At 43.2% G+C, this 22,736-nt stretch overlaps 1 protein-coding gene across 5 annotated transcripts in view; it reads right to left on the bottom strand.

The window, feature by feature from the left end:
• The window catches only part of foxred2 (FAD-dependent oxidoreductase domain containing 2), a 51,890-nt gene extending 30,186 nt beyond the window's left edge, over positions 1 to 21,704 (bottom strand). The window contains exons 1-5 of one of the 5 annotated variants that reach the window (XM_072588467.1): positions 21,608 to 21,704; positions 20,282 to 20,377; positions 18,671 to 19,225; positions 8,210 to 8,461; positions 2,333 to 2,608 (exon numbers count right to left, since the gene is read on the bottom strand). In XM_072588467.1, the coding sequence (XP_072444568.1) occupies positions 2,333 to 2,608; positions 8,210 to 8,461; positions 18,671 to 19,225; positions 20,282 to 20,355 (1,157 nt within the window). In that variant the 5' untranslated portion in view covers positions 20,356 to 20,377; positions 21,608 to 21,704. Of the gene's footprint in view, positions 1 to 2,332; positions 2,609 to 8,209; positions 8,462 to 18,670; positions 19,226 to 20,281; positions 20,378 to 21,552 lie in introns of all 5 variants that reach the window. The other 4 variants (XM_072588466.1, XM_072588470.1, XM_072588468.1 and 1 more) reach the window with 4 other exon arrangements.
• Between the last annotated feature and the right edge of the window lie 1,032 nt (positions 21,705 to 22,736).

Raw genomic sequence — 22,736 nt, 5'->3', positions numbered from 1 at the left:
TGTTTATTTCAGGACTTTTCCAGCTTTGGTCCGAAAGAGAAAGGTGTTTGATGAAGCAAACAAGTGTTTAAGGGATTTAAACATTCAATACTCCTTGCGCTACCCAACTATACTACGCTTTAGTTTTTAACTTCGGATCACTGGAGAAGGCCAAGGAACTTTTGGACTCTCTTACACAAATTATGAGTTAATTGATGTTGTTTTGCCCTACCCCCACCCCGGTTTACCCACCCCCCCTTTTTTTGTCCTTTCATTATCTTACTGTTTAATATTATCTCCGGGGGTGGGAAGAAGGGTTTATTTATTCATCCTTTACTTAGCAATTTCCTTTCCCTTTTTTTTATATTTTATATATATAGGCCAGGGGGTCTAGTTAATGTAGATGGGGGGGAAGGTGGCTACCTTATCTTATTTTATCTTTGTCCTTGGGAGCAGGGTTGTTTTCCCCTGTTATCTTGTGTTAATATATTTAATTATTATTTGCTGAGACTGTAATTTTATAGTCATATATGTTCATATATGGTATTAACATTACCAAATATATCCAGGTGTTGGTGTGGATGGGGGGAGGGTGGGGTGGGGGATAGGGTACTCACTGTTAGTTCTAGTTCAGTAGTATACTTGAATTTTCTTTATCTTATCGTGGGGTGCCTGGGTCAAGGGTGGGGCACTGGTTGGGAGAGGTTAGGGTGGGTTTTTTGGAAAGGAAGTGATGCCCCCTGGGAATAAGGGGGAAGATCTCCATTTAAATACATTTTATACTTTTTTTTACTATTTATAAATAGTTTTTTTATATATTGATCTGAATGTACTAAAGAGCTTTTATTTTTGTGAATTTTATATGCTCCATGCTCGGGATGTTTTGGATAGATACAGGTTTTGTTGTGATCTGATGTTAACACATTCCGAGCATGTATATTTATGTGTTATCTGTTGGATTTTTTTTTCTCTTGAATAATGTAAGAATTTTAATAATACACTCTGTTTAGTTGTAAGTTAGATGAGTAGTTAGTTGAGTTTTGTCTTTTTTTTTCTCTTGGTATTTCTGTTTTCTTGTTTGATAGATTTTGGTTATCATTTATTTAAGATTTAACCGTATATCAATGTTTATACTTGGGTCTTTTGTTTAGTTTTCTTTTGTAAACTTGTTAAAACATGTTAAAATTTTCTATAAAAATATCTAAAAAAAAAAGCAGACAAATAGCAAAAGGAGTGACAAGGCCAATCATCAACTGACAATTTCCAAATAATGAGAGAAAATAAGAACTCGCAGAAGGGATCCAGGGTGAACAAGGACGAAGAAGGCAGAAGGGCCAGATGTTAAGTAGTAGTAGGTGTGAGGGGGAAAGTGTATAGGTGCGGGCAAGGGAGCGTATGAGTGACGCACACAGGGAAGGTGCTGGGAGGGTGTACAGGGGTGTGGGGAGAGAGGACTTTAATGGTACAGCCAGCTTGAGAGTCAGGAAGGGAATAATGCTGAGGATGAATCATTTAGGTCCAGGGAAATTGTGTGGGGGGACACAGTGGTTAGCACTGCTGCCTCACAGCACCAGGGACCCAGGTTCGATTTCAACCTTGGACGACTGTCTGTGGGGAGTTTGCATATTCTCCCTGTGACTGTGTGGGTTTCCTCCGGGTGTTCTGGTTTCTTCCCACAGTCCAAAGATGTGCAAGTCAAGTGAATTGGCCACACTAAATTACGAGGTAAAAACAATGACTGCAGATGCTGAAACCAGATTCTGGATTAGTGGTGCTGGAAGAGCACAGCAGTTCAGGCAGCATCCAAATAGCTTCGAAATCGACGTTTCGGGCAAAAGCCCTTCATCAGGAATGGGCTTTTACCCGAAACGTCGATTTCAAAGCTATTTGGATGCTGCCTGAACTGCTGTGCTCTTCCAGCACCACTAATCCACACTAAATTACCCATAGTATTAGGGACATTGGTCAGAGGGAAATGGGTCTGGGTGGGTTACTCTTCGGAGGGTTGGTGTGGATTTGTTGGGCCAAAGGGCCTGTTTTCACACTGTAGGGAATCTAATCTAATCTAATCAACAAAGTGAAAAGAAAAATGGGATATGGAGAAAAGTTGGGCATTTAAGAACTGTTGAACATTTGGGTCCTCACTCCCTGAAAGGTTTAGGACTAAATTATTAAAGTGAAAGGATAAGACAAAGGATGAATGATTAAATAAAGGCAAGATGATAACTCTGAAATGAAAGTAAGGCAATACTGGAGACAGAGGTTGAGTGTGTAAATTTTATAAAGGAAATGATAAACAAAAGTTGGTATCAGCATTTCCTAAAAGTTTGAGGGACAGTGCAATTATACTTACTTGTTAAAAATGGAAAAGTCAAAATTCCACCCCAAGCAGCGGATGACACGGTCATAAGGCTGACGCACTGAAAAGTTATCAGCCTCATCCACTGATAGGAGGCGCTGGTCATTGAGTACATCCTGGGATGCATTGTTCCTGTCAAAGTGAAATCGCAGTCTTAGATGCAGCTTTCCCTTTCTGTCTTGTACAATAGCAATATTGGCCAGGTCTCCTTCCAGCAAGCCATCCAGTGATTTCAGCTGGTACGTATCCAGCATGGCATTATTCACAGCCCTGAGGAGCACACAAGAGTGAAACATTAAGAACTGAAAGCACCAGGTTTCTTTGACCTACAAGCACCTAGTGGGGTTAACCGCTCAGGAAACTTCCAAATCTGCGGATCTCGCGAAATCTAAGGAAGCAAAGCAAATGATGATAAGCAGCAACACATAAAACAGCAGAGACAGATCAACTCACCACGACGTGTAAAACAGAACTAATTATCTCCTCTTTCATCAGTGGAGGTAGAACTTGTACATTCAAGTGCTCAAGAAATAATGACCTAATGGAGAACTCCCCTTTTTAAACTCAAACATATATTCATGATGTGCATGAGAAGATGGTGGTGTTGTGGTAACAGCACTTGACCAGTAATCCAGAGATAATCCAACTGTGGCAGCTGATGGAATTTAAATTCAATCACTAAAAAAAATCTAGTCTTAAAAGCTAGTCTTAGTAAATGAGCATGAAACCATCATAAAAATCCATCAAGTATATTAATGTCCTTTAAGAAAGGAAATCTGCAGCTCTTAACAAGTTTGACCGACGTGACTCCAAACCCAAAGCAACGTGGTTGTCTCTCAATTGCTCTCTGAAATGGCCTTGCAAACTACTCTGTTCTAAGGCAATTAGGAATGCCAGCATCACTTACATCCTTTGTTTGGTAGCACAGAGCTTGAACATTGCTGAAAAAATATAGTTTATCAAAACTTTTCAACTTGTTCTTATCAGGACAATTCTCAAGAAACACTAATATAAAGGGAAAACAACATTTACACCAAATGAGAGGAGGGAATGATTGGTAGAGGCGTCGTTGCTTTAATCAACAGAATTGGTGACTGCCATTCTCTTGGCAACATCTTGACCAATCAAAGTCAATCTGCTTGGCTTAATATTTAAACAAAGCTTGGCAGTGAGCTGTCAGTTGTTAGTTGGTGTACTCCAAGTGGAAATGTCTCTACCTTGACATGCTGTGTCTTTTCAAAGAATAAATTAATATACATAGTTATTGAAAAATTGCAATTTTGAATTCCTTTGAGTTTATTTGTTCAAAGGATTCATTTAGATAGACATTTATTTTTGGTGGAAGAATCCATAACAAGGGAGGTTTAATCTTAGAACTCAAGCTCAACTATTGCAGTATGTTGCTGGGAAACAGTTTTGCACAAAAGGTAGCGGCATTCCCTCCTCCAAAATGCTGTGAATGTTGGGACTATTTAAATTTTCAAGACTGGCATTGACAGATTTTTAGGGTATCAAGGGCTACAATAAATTGAAGTAGAGGTTAGTCATGACATGAGTAAATGAATAATAAAAGAGAGCTCAGTGAGCCAAGCTACTTCCTGCGTACAACTAGTCTGAATTTTATGTTGTTTTTAGTTGAAAGGATAGGAGATTTTCAGAAATTTTCCTTCATTTAAGAAGCACAGAATGTTACAAAGGAAGACATTTGTCCCATCATGCTTATGCTGGCTCTTCAGAACAGCTTTCTCATCAGCTTTACGTCCACTCCCCTTTCCCCTTAAATCAACAAAGATCATTTTGTTAAAGATTTATTTAATTCTGTTCTGCAAGTTATTACTGAAACTGCTTTCACATTCCTTCCAGGCAGGACACTTTAGAATTAGACAACATGGAACAGAGGGAGAACTAGCCATTTGGATACAGAACTGGCTTGAAGGTAGAAGACAGAGAGTGGTGGTGGAGGGTTGCCTTTCAGACTGAAGGCCTGTGACCAGTGGTGTGCCATAAGGATCAGTGCTGGATCCAATGCTTTTCATTATTTATGTAAATGATTTGGATGTGAGCATAAGAGGTATAGTTAGTAAGTTGGCAGATGGAGTTTAATTTAGATAAATGTGAGGTGCTACATTTTAGAAAGGCAAATCAGAGCAGGACTTATACATTTAATGGTAAGGTCCTGGGGAGTGTTACTAAACAAAGAGAAATTGGAGTGCAGGTTCATAATTTCTTGAAAGTGGAGTCACAGGTCAATAGAATAGTGAAGACAGCATTTTGTATGCTTGCCTTTACTGGTCAGAGCTTTGGAGTGTAGAAGTTGGGAGCTCAAGTTGCAGGACATTAGTTAGACCACTATTGGAATATTGTATGCAATTCTGGTCTCACTGCTATACGAAGGATGCTATGAAACTTGAAAGGGTTCAGAAAAGATTTACAAGGATGTTGCCGGGGTCAGAGAGTTTGGGATTCAGCGAGAGCGTGAATGGACTGGGGCTATTTTCCCTGGAGTCTCGGAGGTTGAAGGGTGACCTTACTGAGGCTTATAAAATCATGTGCTGCACGGATAGGGTAAATAGACAAGGTATTTTCCCGAGAGTGGGGGAGTCCAAAACTAGAGGGCATAGGTTTAAGGTGAGAGGGGAAACATTTAAAAGGAACCTAAAGGAGAAACCTTTTCACGCAGAGGGTGGTAAGTGAAAGGAATGAGCTGCCAGAGGATGTGGTGAATGCTGGTACAATTATGACACTTAAAAAGCATCTAGATGGGTATATGAATAGGCAGGGTTTAGAGGGATGTGGGGAAAATATTGGCAAATGGGACTAGATTTATTTAGGATGTCTGGTTGGCATGGACAAGTTGGACCGAAGGGTCTGCTTCCTTGCTGTATATCTTGCTCTCTAACTCAGTGAATAGGATAAATTATCATTGCCTCTCTCATTGTTTTGCCAATTCCATTACATCTGCACCCTCCTCCTGTCAGTAGAAGTAGTTGCTTCCTCCTTGCTCTGTCAAACCCCTTATAATTTTCATCATCTATACTAAATTTTCCCCCACCTCTGCACTGCCGTAAGATCAATCCCAGCTTTTCCAGTCTCTCTATAGAACTATAGTCCGTCATTCTGGGAAATCCCTGTCACAGTCACTGAGATCCTTTCAGAGATGTGAAGCTCAAACCTGGACACATTACTTGAGCAGAGGTCAAACGAAGTGATCCTTAATCACTTTGGACAAAGGAAATAGAGCAGGGTAGGCCATTCAGCCCCTCGAGCCTTCACCGCCATTCAACTTGACCCGTGGCTGATCTTTTACTTCAATATCATTCTCCTGTTCAATCCCATTTCCCAATTTATGGGGGAGGTGGTGGAGTAGTAGCATTGACGAGTAAACCAGAGAGTCACACAAACGATTATGAGTATCCTTACCCAGAGGTGAAGAAGGACACCACATCTGGGACAACACATCCATCCTAGGGCAGGCTAAACATAGACACGCCTGGGAAATCCTAGAGACCTGATATTCAAATCAGAACTCCATCAATGAACACATCGATTTGGACCCCATTTACCAACCTCTGAGAAAAAGAGCAGGAAATGATATCACCCACCCTAACAGACCAAGACACATAAAGAGATAGCGGGACAGAACATCTGTGCCTCACCGGAGGCTTGCTGATTATGTTACCTCGCATGGTGATGAAACATCTGAGAACAAACCAACCAGCTTAGGGAGCAAACTTACAACGTAAACACTTTAGGCATATGAGTTTGAATCCTAGCACTGCAAATGGTGAAATCTAAATCAAAGAAAATCTGAACTAATACTGCGCACAATTCTTCAGGTGTGGTCTGGCAAAGGCATAAGAAATTATAATATACATTGTAAATTGAGACATTGTTTTTATATTCAAAGTCAAAGATCCCAACAATTGATTTAACAACAGCCGTACCAACTGGTCCAGCCACTTTCGAAGTTTTTGGTATGTAAACACTTCAACCTTTCTTCCCTTGACTTGGTGCAACAAAATTGTGCAGACTGAAATTCAGACAATTATGCCACTGTTATTTGTAAATATCATAGATTTACTTCAGCCTATCATTGTACATGATCTGTGAAGCAGTCAAGCTGATAACCTCCTGTCATGCTCCTTGCACCAGTGGCGCCATGGGAACCAGTCTGCCCTCTCCATTTCATCTAACTTTGTCAACATAACCTTCTACTTTCTGTGTTTATCTAGATTCTTCTTAAAAGTTATTCAGCTCTGTGGCAGTGAGTTTCACATTCTCACCTCTCTCTGGGTAAAGAGGATTCTCCTGAATTCCCTGTTGGATTGATTAGTGGCCATCTCGTGGGCCCAGGATTTGATCGTGCCACTTGTAGAAAGATCTGCTCTACATTTACATTCTGAAACTCCTTCCCAACCTAAAGCCTTCCAGTAGCAATAACTAGTGGGGATCTCAAGTCAAAATCCTGGCTGTTTTTGCTTCACCAACAGGCCATTTTCAACAACTTGCATTTATGTAGCATCTTTAATGCAGTAAAATGTTCCAAGGTACTGCTCAGGCAAGATCAAACAGCATTTGACCTGGAGCATTATATGGGGATATCAAGTTCAGTGGCTAAAAGCTTAATCATTGGAGGTAGGCTTTAAGCAGATATAAATGAGTGGGTTGTCTTCTTAGGAATAATTAGACAGACAAGGTTTGTTTCCATTGGAGTTTAAAAGAGAGGGGTGACTTGATCCAAGTACATAAAATCCTGAACACTTTTGACAAGATGGTCATGATGAGTCCAGACCCAGGGAGCATTGTATTTCTTGGGACAGAGGTGAGAGTGCGCACGCGAGAGAGAGAGAGAGAGAGAGAGAACACGCGTGAGAGAGAGAGCGTGCGCGTGTTAATTTGAAGCTCTCTTCCTCAGAAGGCACATGCAATGAATTTAGGTGGAGGTAGATACACTCCTGGAAGATAAATCAAATATTATGTACAAGCCAAAGATTATGGGGGTTAATGGAATACAAAACACAAACAGATTTATTGAATCCTACAGAGGCTCAAAGGACTGAAAGATTAGGACTTCACCAGTTTCCTCATTTCCCCTCCCCCCACCTTACCCCAGTTCCAACCTGCCAGCTCAGCACCATCCTCATGACCTGTCCTACCTGCCAATCTTCTTTCCCACCTATCCGCTTCACCCTCCTCTCCGACCTATCACCTTCATCCCCACCTCCATCCACCTATTGTACTCTTAGCTACCTTCTCCCCAGCCCCACCCTCCTCCCATTTCTCTCGCCACCCCGAAAGCTCCCTGACTCATTACTGATAAAGGGCTTTTGCCCAAAACGTTGATGTTCCTGCTCCTCGGATGCTGCCTGACCTGTTGTGCTTTTCCAGCACCACTCTAATCTTGACTCTGATCTGCAGTCCTCACTTTCGCCCGCTCAAGGGGCTGAAAGGCCTACTTCCACACCTAATTTAGATATTCATATAAGTCTTGGGGTAGCCAGGTAGATATGTTTAAGGTTTTGATTCCAACGCTTCGAGTTAAACAATTGAAGGCACAATCACCAGAGACCAAAAGACACAAAAATTGAAGATCACAGAGATCTAGCAAGGTAGCAGATAAGGTTCCCTCTGTTCCCAATGCAGCATGTTCCAAATTCAATCATGTGACACATGACCACTGTTCCTTTTGTGATATTCATCTGTCCATGTATCTGTCTGTCTGTTCCAATCGTACAATTAAGGGTGAAGCCCCCCACTGATGAAAACACCCAGCACTGAAAGGTGAAAGGGATTCTTTGAAATCTCAATCAGGTCAGCTATTACGATTGAAGCTAACACAAACAGCAGAGTTAAAGGCAACATATGACTTACCGGACATCTCCGACATAGTGAGTGGCCCAGGCGAGCCGCAGCCGGGAACGGCCCAGCATGTGGATAAAGTTAGTCACTCCAACAATGTTGTCTGCCGTCTCAAATGCAGCGTTGCCCCTGCCCAGGATGAGGACTGTCTGCCCAACAAAGTTGGCAGGATCCACAGAGACGCTCTCGTAGCCCTCGACATGTTCAGAACCTGGAAAATCAGGCTTGTTGGGCACCCACATTCCAGTTGCAACTAACAGGACACTAAAAGGAAAGGGGGAAACAAGAATGATCAGCTGGCCATTAAAACAAAGGGCTGTGTGCCCCTCACCTGACAATCTCTATCACTCAGCAGTGCTCTTGAATAACATATCTGGCAGTACACAGACCAAGGACAAAGCATGCTGTGAGGCCAGGATGGTAGTCACTTACAGCTCAAGGCTGGTAGCATGAACCACAACTATGAAAGATGTTTTTACAGTCAGCACCAATTTATGGAAGACTTGGGTTTAGAGGAAATAAAAGCATGTATAGGCCATTCGACCCATTGAACCTGTTCTGCAATTTAAACCGATTATGCCTGATTGCTGTCTTGAACATGCTGAACAATAGAGCTCCCACAGACTTCTTGAGGAGAGAATTCCAATCATTTCAGACCCTCTGAGTGAAGAAATGTTTCCTCACCGTGGTCTTAAACAGCTTACCCTCCTCTAGTGCTGTACCTTTGATTCAAGATACCCTGCCAGGAAAATATCCCATGTACAACAACCCTGTAAAACTTTTATATGCTTAATGACATCATCTCTCAATCTTCAAAACTCTAGTGAATACAGGCCCAGTTTCCTTGATTGCTCCTCGTAAGACAATCCTCCCAACCCTGGTGAACTTCCATGGCCTTTTCTATGTCAAGCACATCCTTACTTAGATAAGGAGACTAAAATGGTGTACAGTATTCCAAACGTGGTCTCACTAAGGTCCTATACAACTTCAGTGAGGCACTTGTATTTCTGTACTCACAACACCTATAACCTAGTTCGGTTCAAAGTCAGTGACATAAATTAAAGGACTTTATTTTTACCTGAACTGATGCATCTCACAATCCTGGACTACGTGCATGACAAAACACATCCAACTGTTGACATCTTTCTAACCACTTTCACTCTGTGATACAACCCAGCTCAGTGTTAAATCTGGTTAGCACTTCCCTGAGCTAAGAAATTCCTTCCTCCTCCTCAAACTTGATAGAGTGGCCAGGGCCACTCAGCTCCTGATCGCTTTACAGCCTTGGTTCAAACATGGATATAAGAACTGACTTCCAAAGGTGAGGGAAGAGTAACAGCCCTTGACATCAAAGCTGCATTCGACTGAGTGTGGCAAAAAGGAGTCCTAGCAAACTCGGAATCAATGGGTATCAGGTGATTAGAGTCATAACTGACACATAGGACGATGGTAGTGGTTGTTGGATGTCAGTCATTTCAGCTCCAGGAAATTTCTGCAGGAGTTCCTCAAAGTAGTGTCCCACGCCCAACCATCTTCAGCTGCTTCATCAATGACCTTCCCTCCATCATAAGGTCAGAAGTGGGGATGTTCACCAACGATTGCACAATGTTCAGTACCATTCATGACTCCTCAGACAATGAAGCAATCTGTGTCCAAATGCAACAAGATCTGGACAATATCCAGGCTTGGGTTCAAAAGTGGCAAGTAACATTCATGCCACACAAATGCCAGCCTATAACTATGACCAATAAGAGACAATCTAACCACGACATTCAATGATGTTACCATCACTGAAACCCCCCATTACCAACATCCTCGGAGTGATCATTGATCAGAAACTCAACTGGACTCACCACATTATTACAGTGGCTACAACAGCAGGCCAGAGGATAGGGATACTGCGGCGAGTAACTCATCTCCTGACTCCCTACCATCATCTACAAGGCACAAGTCAGGCAGTGTAATGGAATACTCCCCACTTGCCTGGGTGGGTGTAGCCCCAACAACACTCAAGAAGCTTGACACAATCAAGACAAAGCAGTCTGCTTGGTTGGCACTACATCCATAAGCATCCACTCCCTCCATCACCAACGCTCAGTAGCAGCAAGATGCACTGCAGAAATTCACCAAAGATCCTCAGACAGCACAGTGTCATAGAGACGTACAGCACAAAAACAGACTCTTCAGTCCAACTCACCCATGCCAGCCAGATATCCCAAATTGATCTAGTCCCATTTGCCAGCACTTGATGCATATGCCTCCAAACCCTTCCTATTCATATACCCAGATGCCTTTTAAATGTTGTAATTGTACCAGCCCCCACCACTTCCTCATTCCATACAAACACCACCCTTTGCCTGAAGAAATTGCCTCTTAGGTCCCTTTTAAATCATATCCCTCTCACCCAAAATCTATGCCTTCTGGTACTGGACTCCTCTAGTGTGAACATAGGAGATATAATTAGTAAGTTTGCAGCTGACACCAAAATTGGAGGTGTAATGGACAGCAAGGAAGGTTATCTCAGAATACAACAGGATCTTGATCAGATAGGCCAATGGGCAAGGAGTGGCAGATGGAGTTTAATTTAGATAAATGTGAGGTGCTGTATTTTGGATAGGCAAATCAGGGCGGGATTTATATACTCAATGGTATGATCCTGGGGAGTGTTGCTGAACAAAAAGACCTTGGAGTGCAGGTTCATAGTTCCTTGAAAATGATTCACAGGTAGATAGGATAACGAAGACGACGTTTAGTATGCTTTTCCTTATCAGTCAGAACACTAAGTATAGGAGTTAGGAGGTCATGTTGCAGCTGTACAGGATACTGGTTAGACCATTGTTGGAATATTGTGAACAAGTCTGGTCTCCCTCCTACAGGAAGGATGTTGTGAAACGAGAAATGATTCAGAAAAGATTTACAAGGATGTCGTCATGGTTGGAGAGTTTGAGCTGTAGGGAGAGGCTGAATAGGCTGGAACTGTTTGCAAGGTTTGTAGCTCAGGTTGAGGTTTAGGGTGTAGGTTTGCTCGCTGAGCTGTAGGTTTGATATCCAGACGTTTCATTACCTGTCTAGGTAACAGCATCAGTGGCGACCTCAAAGTCGAAGCTGTTGTCTCCTGCTTTCTATTTATATCTTTCTCCTGGATGGGGTTCCTGGGGTTTGTGGTGATGTCATTTCCTGTTTGTTTTCTGAGGGGTTGATAGATGGCATCTAGATCTATGCATTTGTTTAAGGCGTTGTGGTTGGAGTGCCAGGCCTCTAGGAATTCTCTGACATGTCTTTGCTTAGCCTGTCCCAGGATAGATGTGTTGTCCCAGTCGAAATGGTGGTTTTCTTTTTCATCCGTGTGTAGGGCTACGAGGGAGAGAGGGTCGTGTCTTTTTGTGGCTAGCTGGTGTTCGTGTATCTTGGTGGCTAACTTTCTTCCTGTTTGTCCTACATAGTGTCTGTGGCAGTCCTTGCATGGAATTTTGTAGATGACGTTGGTTTTGTCTATGGGTTGTACTGGGTCTTTTAAGTTTGTTAGTTTTTGTTTGAGAGTGTTGGTGGGTTTGTGTGCTAATAGGATTCCAAGGGGTCTTAGTAGTCTGGCTGTCATTTCTGAAACTTCTTTGATGTATGGTAAGATGGTTAGGGTTTCTGGCTGTGTTTGGTCTGCTTGTCGTGGTTTGTTCTTGGGACTGTTTCCCTGGAGGTTGGAGGCTGAGGAGTGACCTTACGAAGGTTTATAAAATCATGAGGGGCATGCATAGAGTAAATAGACAAGGTCTTTTCTCTGGGCATCTTCCAAACCCACAACAATTTCCATGTAGAATGACAGATATATGGGAACACCATCATCTTCAAGTTTCCCTCCAAGTCACTCACCATATATTGCTGTTCCTCCATGGTCACTGCTTCAAAATTCTGGAATGTTCTCCCTAATCGCATTGTGGGTCATCCCTCAGCAGGTAGACCGCAGCGGTTCAAGAAGGCAGCTCAAAACCACCTTGTCAAGGGCAACTAGGGATGGGCAATAAATGCTGGCCATCCAGTGATGCCTGCATCCCACAAAATGAATAAATTTTAAAAACTGACTGAGGCTAAAGGCATTCTTGTACAGGACCACAAAACACAGCATCCCTTTCTCAATGTGAAAGGAATCAATCATGCTTCACTGGGTAGCATCCAGTGATGGCCTCAAGGTGCTGTACTGTCAGAGTACTGCCCCCTCAGGAGAATATAGAAGATGCCATCTCACTATTCAAATTGTAGGGGAGCTTTGCTCTGATGCATTGGCCAATATTGCACACAGTCTCCCTTTTAGGGAGGCGACATTTTATCACACAAAGGCTGTGCAACTTTGGAGTTCAGTCTCAGAAGGCAGTGAAGTTGGAATCATTGAGTATTTCTAAAGATGAAGGTAGATTGATTCCATTGCCTAACAAGAATCAATGTAGAGGATGATGGGAATGTGAAATCCAGAACAGCCAATATCATAATGAATGATAGTGCAAGCTCAAGGGGCTGAGTGGCTTACTTTTGTTCCAAATTCATCTGTAATATTTATTCCTCTACTAATATTGCTAAAATGCCTTAATTGTTCATTACTATGTCATTGTTTGTGGGAACTTGCTATGCACCAACTGGCAGCTTGTTTCCCAACATACAGCAGGCACTGCAATTCAAAAGGTTGTCTGTAAAGCATTTTGGGATTGTCTGAGGTTATGAAATGTACAAATAAATAAAAGCATTTCTTTCACTAGCTTTTTCAACGCTGTATGGTTCTCTAGCCAAATTGATGTATGGAGCTGTGTGAGAAAAACAAGTCTTCCCAGAAAATATGAGGGTGAAGAAAGACTGAGGGTGGGTGAACCCATTCCCTTCTCTCAAATTTTGCAGTGAACAGTTTAGACACACCTTCAATTATAACTGCTTCTCTGCGGAGTCAGCAGCCAACAGTGGCATATCAATTATGTCAGTGACCTAGTAATCCAGAGGTCCAGGCTGATACTCTGGGGTTACAGGTTCAAATCCCATGACGGTAGCTGGTGGAATTTCAATTCAGTTAATGAGGATTTCTGGAATTTAATACTAATCTCTCAAAAATGGTGTAACCATGAAATCATCACTGCCTCCCATAAAAGCACTTATCTGGGTCACTAAAGTTCTTTGGAGAAGGAAACCTGCCATTCTTTCCTGTTCTGGTCCACATAGAACTTCAGGCACACAGCAATACGGCTGAGTATTCACTGCTCTCTGAAATGGTCTAGCAAGTCTCTCCATTATGTCAAATCACTACAGAAAAGTTAAAAATAAATGACATCAGATAGACCAATCAGGATCAACCCAACCACTGGAAACGACAAAGGCATATTCAGCCCTGACAAACCTGCAAAGTCTCCCTTACATCTGGGCATCTAGGTTACATGGACGAGCCACCTCGGCCCGCCTCCAGAAGTCCCCAGCATCACAGATTCTCATTTTAGCTTTACAAGGTGCTAGTGAGGCCACACCTGGAGTACAGTGTGCAGGTTTGTTCTCCTTACTTAAGGAAGGATGTACTGGCACAAGAGGGAGTGCAGAGGAGGTTCACTAGATTGATTCCTGAGTTGAGGAGTTTGGCTTATGAGCAGAGGCTGAATAGATTGGGATTATATTCATTGGAATTCAGAAAAATGAGGGGTGATCTTATAGAATCATATAAAATTATGAAGGGAATCAATAAAATAGAAATAGATTGGATGTTTCCACTGGGAGGTGAAACTAGGACAAGAGGGCAAGATTAGAGGATTAGAGGAAGCAGGTTTAGAACTGAACTGAGAAGGGACTTCTTCACACAGAAGGTTGTTAATCTATGGAATTCCTTGCCCAGGGAAGTAGTTGACTTCAGCAATCATGTTTAAAGCTAAGGTACATACTTTTTTGAAAAATAAAGGAATTAAGGGATATGGTGAAAATGCAGGTAAGTGAAGCTGAGTCCATGAAAAGACTAACCATGATCTTATTGAGTGGCAGAGCAGACTCGAAGGGCCAGACAGCCTACTCCTGCTCCTAGTTCTTATGTTCTTAGCCAATATGATCCACTCCAGAGGAAAAAGACACAGGTGAAGATGCTGGATACCTCAAAGGCAATAGGCTCTGACAACATTCCAACAATAGTACCCTCAGATAGCAGGACAGGACAAGTCCAATTAGAGTAGGTAAAAACAATGACTGCAGATGCTGGAAACCAGATTTTGGATTAGTGGTGCTGAATGAGCACAGCAGTTCAGGCAGCATCTGAGGAGCAGCAAAATCGACGTTTCGGGCAAAAGCCCTTCATCAGGAATAAAGGCAGAGAGCCGCTCGGATGCTGCCTGAACTGCTGTGCTCTTCCAGCACCACTAGTCCAAAGTCCAATTAGTGTGTCTAAGCTCAATCAAAGAGATGGGAAGTATCATATCCAGTGTTACAAGCAGCGTTCACACAGCAATAACCTGCCGACAGTCGCTCAATTCCAGTTCAGCGTAGAACCCTAACAGTGTGGAAATGGGCCAACTGGTCCAAGAGGTACACACTGACTCATCCCCCAACCAATCCCTGTAACCCAGCATTTTGGCTACTACATGTAACCTACACATCCCTGGACATTATGGACAATTTAGCGTGGCCAATCCACATCTTTAGCCCAGAGACCTGGGGTGAATGTGCAAAGTCCATACAGACAGTCTCCTGAGGCTGGAATTGAACCAGTATCCTTGGTGCTGTGAGGCAGCAACGCTAACCACTGAGCCACTAAGTGGTTCTGCCAGGATTATTCAGCTCCAATGTAAACAAAGTCCTCACCAAATATGGACAAGAGCTGAACTCAAGGTGGTATGACAGCAACTGCCCTTGACATCATCAAAGTTTCATTTGACCGAGTGTGGCATCAAGGAGCCCTAGCAAAACAGAAATCAGTGGGAATCACGAACAAATGCTAAATTGCCCGTAATGTTAGGTGCATTAGTCAGAGGTGGGTTACTCTTCGGAGGGTCGGTGTGGACTGGTTGGGCCGAAGGGCCTGTTTCCACACTGTAGGTCATCTAATCTAAACAAAACTCTCCACTGGTTGAGGTCATATTTAGTCCAAAGAAAGAGAACCATGGTGGTTACAGTTCATTCATCTCAGCTCTAGGTCATCTCTACAGACGTTCCTCAAGGGCCAACTATCTTCAGCTATTTTATCATTTGGCAGGAGTGAGATGTACATCAATGACTGTGCAATATTCAGCAACATTCACAGCTCCTCAGATACTGAAGCAGTCCATGTTCAGATGCAGCAGAACTTGGACAATATTAAGATCTGGGCTAAGAAATGCCAAGCAACATTTGTGCTATACAAAGTGTCAGGCAATGATCACTGCCAAAGAGAAAATTTAATTATCTCCCAATGTTATTCAACAGTATTGCCACTGTTGAATTCCACCCACGATCAACACCTCCAGGATTATTATATTGACAAGAAACTGAACTAGACCAGTGACATAATTACTGCACTGACAAAGGAGGTCAAAAGGCTAGCAATTTTGCAGTGAGTAAGTCACCTATACCATTAAAGCCTGTCCACCATCTACAGGGCACAAGTTGATAATGTCTTCTCAATCAGTTTCTTAAAATTTGTAAATAGATTGTTAAGGTTAAAAGCATCAACTGGTGGATATTTATTGTCTTTGAGCACATATAAGTAGGGGACAGACATGACACTGGATCGTTGAAGGAGAGCTGCATGACTAGGCAAATCAATAAACTCTCCACCCTGTTCTATTTTGTTTACAGTCACCATCTAAACTGGTGTAAACTTACATAAGCCAGGACTGCGATGGAATATTCAGATCCACCCCAACCACTCCCACTGGCCTAAATTAGTGAGGCTGTGCAAGATGCATTGCAGCAAATCATCAAGGATCCTTCAACAGCACCATCCAAAATAACAGGCTCAATCACTTGGAATTATAAGGGTGACAGCGCATGAGAACACCATCATCCACAAGTCTCCTTTCAAGCCACACACCATGCTGACTTGAAACAATATGGCCACTTCCTCACTGTCACTAGGTCAATGCCCTGGAACTTCCTTAATAACAACACTTACATAAAATTTTGCATGGTTCAAGGCAGTGGCTCACTACCAACTTTTCAAGGGTTATTAGAGACAGGTAATATATACTAGCCTTACTAGTAACACCAGAGTCGAAAAGTGTGGTGTTGGAAAAGCACAGCAAGTCAGACAGCATTTGAGGAGCAGGAGAATCAACGTTTCAGGCATAGGCCCTTCATCAGGAATGTTTGGGGGGGTGAGAAGGGGGCTGAGGGATATATAGGAGGGTGGGGATGGGAGTGAGGTAGCTGGGAAGGCAATAGGTAGATGTGGTGAGGGGTGATGGTGATAGTTTGGGGAGGTGGAGTGGGTAGGTGGGAAGGAAGATGGACAAATAGGACAGTTCAAGAGGGTGGTGCCGAGTTGGAGGGTTGGATCCAGGATGAGGTGGATGGAGGGGAGATGAGAAAACTGATGAAGTCTCCGAAGAGCAGGAGAATCAACGTTTCAGGCATAAGCCTTTCATCAGGAATGTGGGGTGGGGGTGGGAGTGACCTGCTGCGCTTCTCCAGCACCACACTTTCTGACTCTGGTCTCCAGCATCTGCAGTCCTCACTTTCTCTTACTTGTAAAACCAACAAGCCATGGAATAATAAAACATTGGTAAGGCATGGGTAATATGAGACAGTATCTAACAAGTAAGGGAAAAACAATTCACCTAAGAGAAGAAATAATTCCTGGAATTAGAAGTTAAAGGGATGTATTAAGTGGTGCCTTTAAGATTTTGAAAGGAATCAATAACATAGAAAGGGAGAAAAATCTTTCCACTGGTCAAAGAGTCTGGACATAGGGAATATAACTTTAAAATCAGAGCCAAATCGTTCAGGAACAAACATCAGAAGCACATCTTCATGCAAGGAGTTGTGGAAATGTGGCATCTCTCCCAGAAAGAAATCACTAGATACCAGCTGAATAATTTTAGATCTGCAATCAACTTTTGCTAGAAAAGGAGATGAAGATATATGGAGCCAAAGCAGGTAGATCCGATTGGAATACAGATCGGTCATTGTCCTGTTGAATGGTGATGGTATGAACTCCACAAGCTAACTGGCCTCCTCCAGTACTTAAACAGAAGCTGCAGCAACCTCTCCCAATAAAAGCCATTTCTTTTTCTCCAGTAGACTCATTGTGGGAAAGTCACATAGAATAGTCACAGTGCAGAAAGGGACATTCAGCCTGTTGTCTGTGCCAGCTCTCCATAAGGACAACTCAACTAGTCCCAAAGACATCGAATCAGAGACCATTTGGCCCATTGAGTCTGCACCGACCATCCAAAGGCCATCCAACCCAGATCTTGCCCCCACCCTTTTCCCACAACCCCACATTTTACCATGGCTAATACACCTAGCTTGCTCATCCGTGGACACTACAGAAGGATTGAGCATAGCCAATCTACGTAACCTGCACATCTTTGGACATCTTGCAGAAACCCACACAGATGGGAAGAATGTGAAAACCAAACCTGGATCCCTGGCACTGTGAAGCAGCAGTGCTAACTACTGAGCCACCATATCACCCACAAAGTCCTGGTCCTTTTACCCCACGGTTCTGCAAATCTTTTCTCCAGACAAGTAACCAATTTCTCTTTGGAAATAAGAGCTATTCCTAATAAATGGTGGAATGTACCAAACAGAACATCCCTTCTGCTGTTTGCAACACACCCAGCACTGACCAAACTCAACTAATACAACATTGGATATGATTCCATGTTTGGACAGTGCTTACCTAACAATCCCGAATGTGCTAAGGACTACATTAATATCCATTTAAGATCATCAGTTGAGTTCATAATGTGGCTCACTTAGACATACCAGAATCTATATATATCAGACTCAGCTTGCCCATCATCAGCATCCTTTCACATGCAATATAACTTGCTACCCCCTCTGAAATCTGACATTCTTGAATCTGTCCTGATGAGCACAAGATGAATGATTTTGATAGCACTTCCTTTTTTCAGGAAAGCTCATTTCTCTTTCCAAAACCCCAGTTGAATCTGCCTCAGCCATACTCACACGCAGCAGAGTTGAAATATTAACCAATGGCTATGAAAAAAGAAAGCTTTTCCGCAGGTCTCTTTGCTTCTTTTAGAACTCCCCATAAATCTCTCTCTTCTGGTTCTCAACCCTTATGTCAATGGAAAGGTTCTCCATATCTGCTGTCTCTGGATTTCTCATGATTTTAAACACATCTATCAAATCTCATCTTTGAGGAGAACAATCCCAGTTGCTCTGATCTATCCACAGGAATGAAACCCCTCACTCCTGAAACCATTCTTGTAATGTTTTTCTACACTCTCTCCAATGCTTTTATATCTTTCCTGAAACTCACTACTACCAGCATGATCTGACACTGTTAGGGTGAAGACCTACCTGCATCTGTAATGATAGTCATTCTGATCTGTCAAAAAGAAGTAGTGTCCATTCCAGGCCTCAGGATGCTTCTCAGCCTCAATCCACATTATCTCAGTGTTGTATCGAACCTTCAGGTCAAACCTGTTTGTAAAGTTGTTCAAGTAGTGCACCATGGTGTCAGCATGAGGAAAGAAATCTTTGGTGTAGTGTTTGTACAGTAGATTGTCGTCATGGCTGAGCAGAGAGTTCCAGTCATGCCGGAGGTTAAACTCTTTGTTTTGCTTCCCAGTATATTGCTTGTTAATACTTATGAGCTTCCGGTGGCGGGGATAACGTACAAAGAAGCTCCCAGAGAGGTTGCTGCGCTCAAAGACCAGGTAGTGTCTTTGGGACTGCTGTAGAAAGTACGCCATCTGCAGGCCACCTGGACCTGCACCAATTACGCAGTAGTCAATGTGTAGGTAGTCTGTTGGTGCAGTTGCATGGGAAGAGGCAAAGGTGATACTCACGATGAGTATGGCGAAAGTAGAACCCATCCATGATTTTGACATGTTGCTCCTGGAGTATTGGTACCTAATCAAAATAAGAGGCAGACACTCACTTTGAAGCAATTTATTGTTAATCCCAGTGCAGTTCAGAGAGTGGTCCACTGTCGGAGGGGTTTCCAGAGACAGCATTACAGTGTCAGAGGGGCAATGCAGAAGGAACAATGTACAAGTTGAGGGACTGTTCAGAGACAGTGCTGCAATGTTGGTGGGGGAGTTCAGAGGGACTGTCACATCGTCAGAGAGACAATTCAGCATTCAGCACTGCTGGAAGGACAGTTCAGAGGGAATGCTGTAATGTTATAAGGATAGTTGAAAAGGTACACTTTTTAAAGCTGCAGGAAGTCTGCATATTTAGAAGGGCATTACTGAAAGAGTGCGACATAGTCTAAGCGGCAGTACTACGGATAAGTATTGAGAGTGTGTTGCACTGTCTTAGGTGCCATTTTTTGAATGAAGTGTTTCCATCTACTTCACAAGTGGAAGCAAAATAATCCATAGCCACTATTTCGATATCTGTTAGATATAACTAAGCTGGACCTCAGTCTAACATCTGAACAAGGAGGTGTCATTCACCACACATTTAAAATTGCACTTAAATCTACTGATCTACCTTTAATCTATTTTTCAAATTTACTTTAGCCAGTCTTGCATAATACTATTATAACTGCCCTTATTTAAATTTGAAAACAGTCTCTGGGCCATCCTTCTCTCCCTCAAAATGAATGTAAAATTCAGTCATATTATTGCTGCTACTACACAGATGCACCTTCACTAAGGGATCATTAGTTAATTCTACCTCATGGCGAACTTCAGTGATGGGCCAAAAATACAGTGAAAGCCACAAAGAACTGGGGAGTTGGGCAAGTGTGAATAGGCAGTGTCTATGTAAAACACTGGAAAGGTGGAGACCAGGGATTATGATAAATGTGGGGGTAAGAGTTTTATTGGGGGAGGGAGTATGGTTGATAAGAAGAATGGTTAAGGGGCGGACTAGAATTTGCAGTTCATTTTAACTTTCCTTCAAGCACTGAAGCACATTGGCAGCAGTTTGTACCATCTACAAGATGCACAGCAAACTCACCCAGCTCCTTCAACAGCACCTTCCAAACTCGTGATGAGTATGGCGAAAGTAGAACCCATCCATGATTTTGACATGTTGCTCCTGGAGTATTGGTACCTAATCAAAATAAGAGGCAGACACTCACTTTGAAGGAATTTATTGTTAATCCCAGTGCAGTTCAGAGAGTGGTCCACTGTCGGAGGGGTTTCCAGAGACAGCATTACAGTGTCAGAGGGGCAATGCAGAAGGAACAATGTACAATTTGGGGGACTGTTCAGAGACAGTGCTGCAATGTTGGTGGGGGAGTTCAGACTCGTGATGTCTGCTACCTAGTACTGTACAAGGCCACCTGGCACACAGGAGGCACCTGCAAGTACAGCTGCAAGTCACACTGCATCGGAGTTGAAACTATATAATTGTTTCTTCACTGTTGCTGGGTCAAATTCCTGGAACTCTCATTCCAAAGGCATTGTCAGTGTCCCCACACCATATGGATTGTAGTGATTGAAGGCAGAGCATCACTATATTTTCCAGGCAATTGGAGATAAGCAATAAAGGACAGCTTTGACAGTAACGCCCAATGTACCTGGCCTTTTAAAAAAAGCAAAAGACGAGCAAGGTCACAAGTCCCCAAGCACAACTGGCCCAAGCAAAAACTTCACTGGAATTGAAATGAGAATAGAACTAAATAACCTTGGTCAAGCAAAAGGAAAGGATAGCAATGGACAAATGAAGAGATAGAGAGGCAAAACTAGGTACCAGCTATACATAGACACAAATATTATCACATGCCCAGCACTGCACACATCAGGATGAAAACCACACCAGGGTAAATACAACCAAACAGGAGAGGTGTGGCTGCAGGCTTCATTCACTGGACTGGAGGAAGAGGAGTCAATAAATACCAAAGGAACACTATTCTGTTCTTATGTCCCATTCACTGTGTTTTCTTTCTGGGTGGGAGTTATGAGGGGATTGTTCAAGCATCTGCCCCCAACCCAGCAAGTCTGAGAAAGAGGACAAAGTTAACAGAGGAATGAAGGGCACTGGGATATAAATTATGGAATTAGGGGCAGAAACCGGTCTAAGTCAGCTGCATTCAAGCCTCTTCCCATACCTTTTCTTCACTAAGTCTATCATTATAAACCCCCTCTACCATTATCAATTCCTCTTTTCCCCATTTGCCTGACTAGATCCCCACTAAATACATCCACACGATTTCCTTCGATTATTCCAGAAGGGGGATGATTAGAAGCCGATGGAGCTGGGAATCATGGAACGGAGATCCTGACCTGGGCGAAGGCCCCGTATCCAGGCTCAGGTGACAGTCGGTGCCCAGCGACCTACCGCCAGATCGCGGCTCCTCTCCCGGGACGTTTACCTAGGCCAGTCTCCCGGGGCAACCGTGCTTCCGTGCGTCACTACGTCCCAACGCAACCCTACGTATGTGCGTCACCACGTCCAAGCGCAACCCCGCGTCAGCGCGTCACCACGTCCCAGGGCGACTCTGCGTCAGCGCGTCAAAAACGTCCAAGCGCAACCCTGCGTCAGTGCGTCACCACATCCAAGCGCAACCCTGCGTCAGTGCGTCACCACGTCCAAGCGCAACCCTACGTCAGTGCGTCACCGATGTCCCACTCCCTTAATCACATGGGACAATTGAGCGTCACAGCGTCCTGAAGACGTAGGCCCTGACTCTTCGTGGGTGGGGAGCCCAGGCGCCCCAGCGAGGGATGAGGTCACGCACGTCCCCTAGCGGTGGATTGGGTGTATTACTAAAGGGATTGAAGTAAGTTCAGACCGTTCGGCCCTTCAAAGTCATGTTTCAATAAAAGAAATAGAATACAGACAGCAACAGGAGCTATTTGGTCCTTTGTTTTTGCGCTGGCCATGTAAAGGAGCAATGAATCCGGTGGCTCCCACCTGGTTTTTCCCTGTAACCCTGCACATTTTCCTGTTAAGAATACAATCCATCCTCAAAGCCTTGATTAAATATCTCTTCCCCACACTGAGATAGGACATTCCAGATCCTCACTGCTCCCTACATTACAACGTTCTTCCTTGCATCACCATTGTTTATTTTGCCAACCATATCAATCTATAAAGTTGGGATCTTGACACTTCCAACATTGGGAAAACTTACTCCCCATCCACTCAGTCCAGACCCCTCCTTGACTATGACCACCTCTATCAAGTCTCCTCTCAACCTTATCCTTAAGGTTAAACAGTTCAATCTTCTCCAATCTACCTATATAACTGTAGTCCTTCTGGTCCTTATTTAAGTCCCTCACATTCTTCCTAAAGTGTAGTGCCTCGAATTAAACCCAACATTCTTCCAGAAAATATCGCAAATACTCAGCAAGTCAGGCAGCAGCAGAGAGAAACAGAGTGACAGTTTCAAAACTGGTGTAAAGTTTTCACCTGCTGGGGATGACGGGGTGGGGGTTGTATTTGGTGAAGGAGAGAGGCAGAGGGG

The sequence above is a fragment of the Chiloscyllium punctatum genome, chromosome 18, assembly GCF_047496795.1.
Source record: "Chiloscyllium punctatum isolate Juve2018m chromosome 18, sChiPun1.3, whole genome shotgun sequence".
NCBI classification, from domain to species: Eukaryota; Metazoa; Chordata; class Chondrichthyes; order Orectolobiformes; family Hemiscylliidae; genus Chiloscyllium; species Chiloscyllium punctatum.
The sequence above is the reverse complement of the archived record's forward strand: the minus strand, read 5'-3'. Positions and strand labels throughout refer to the sequence as shown.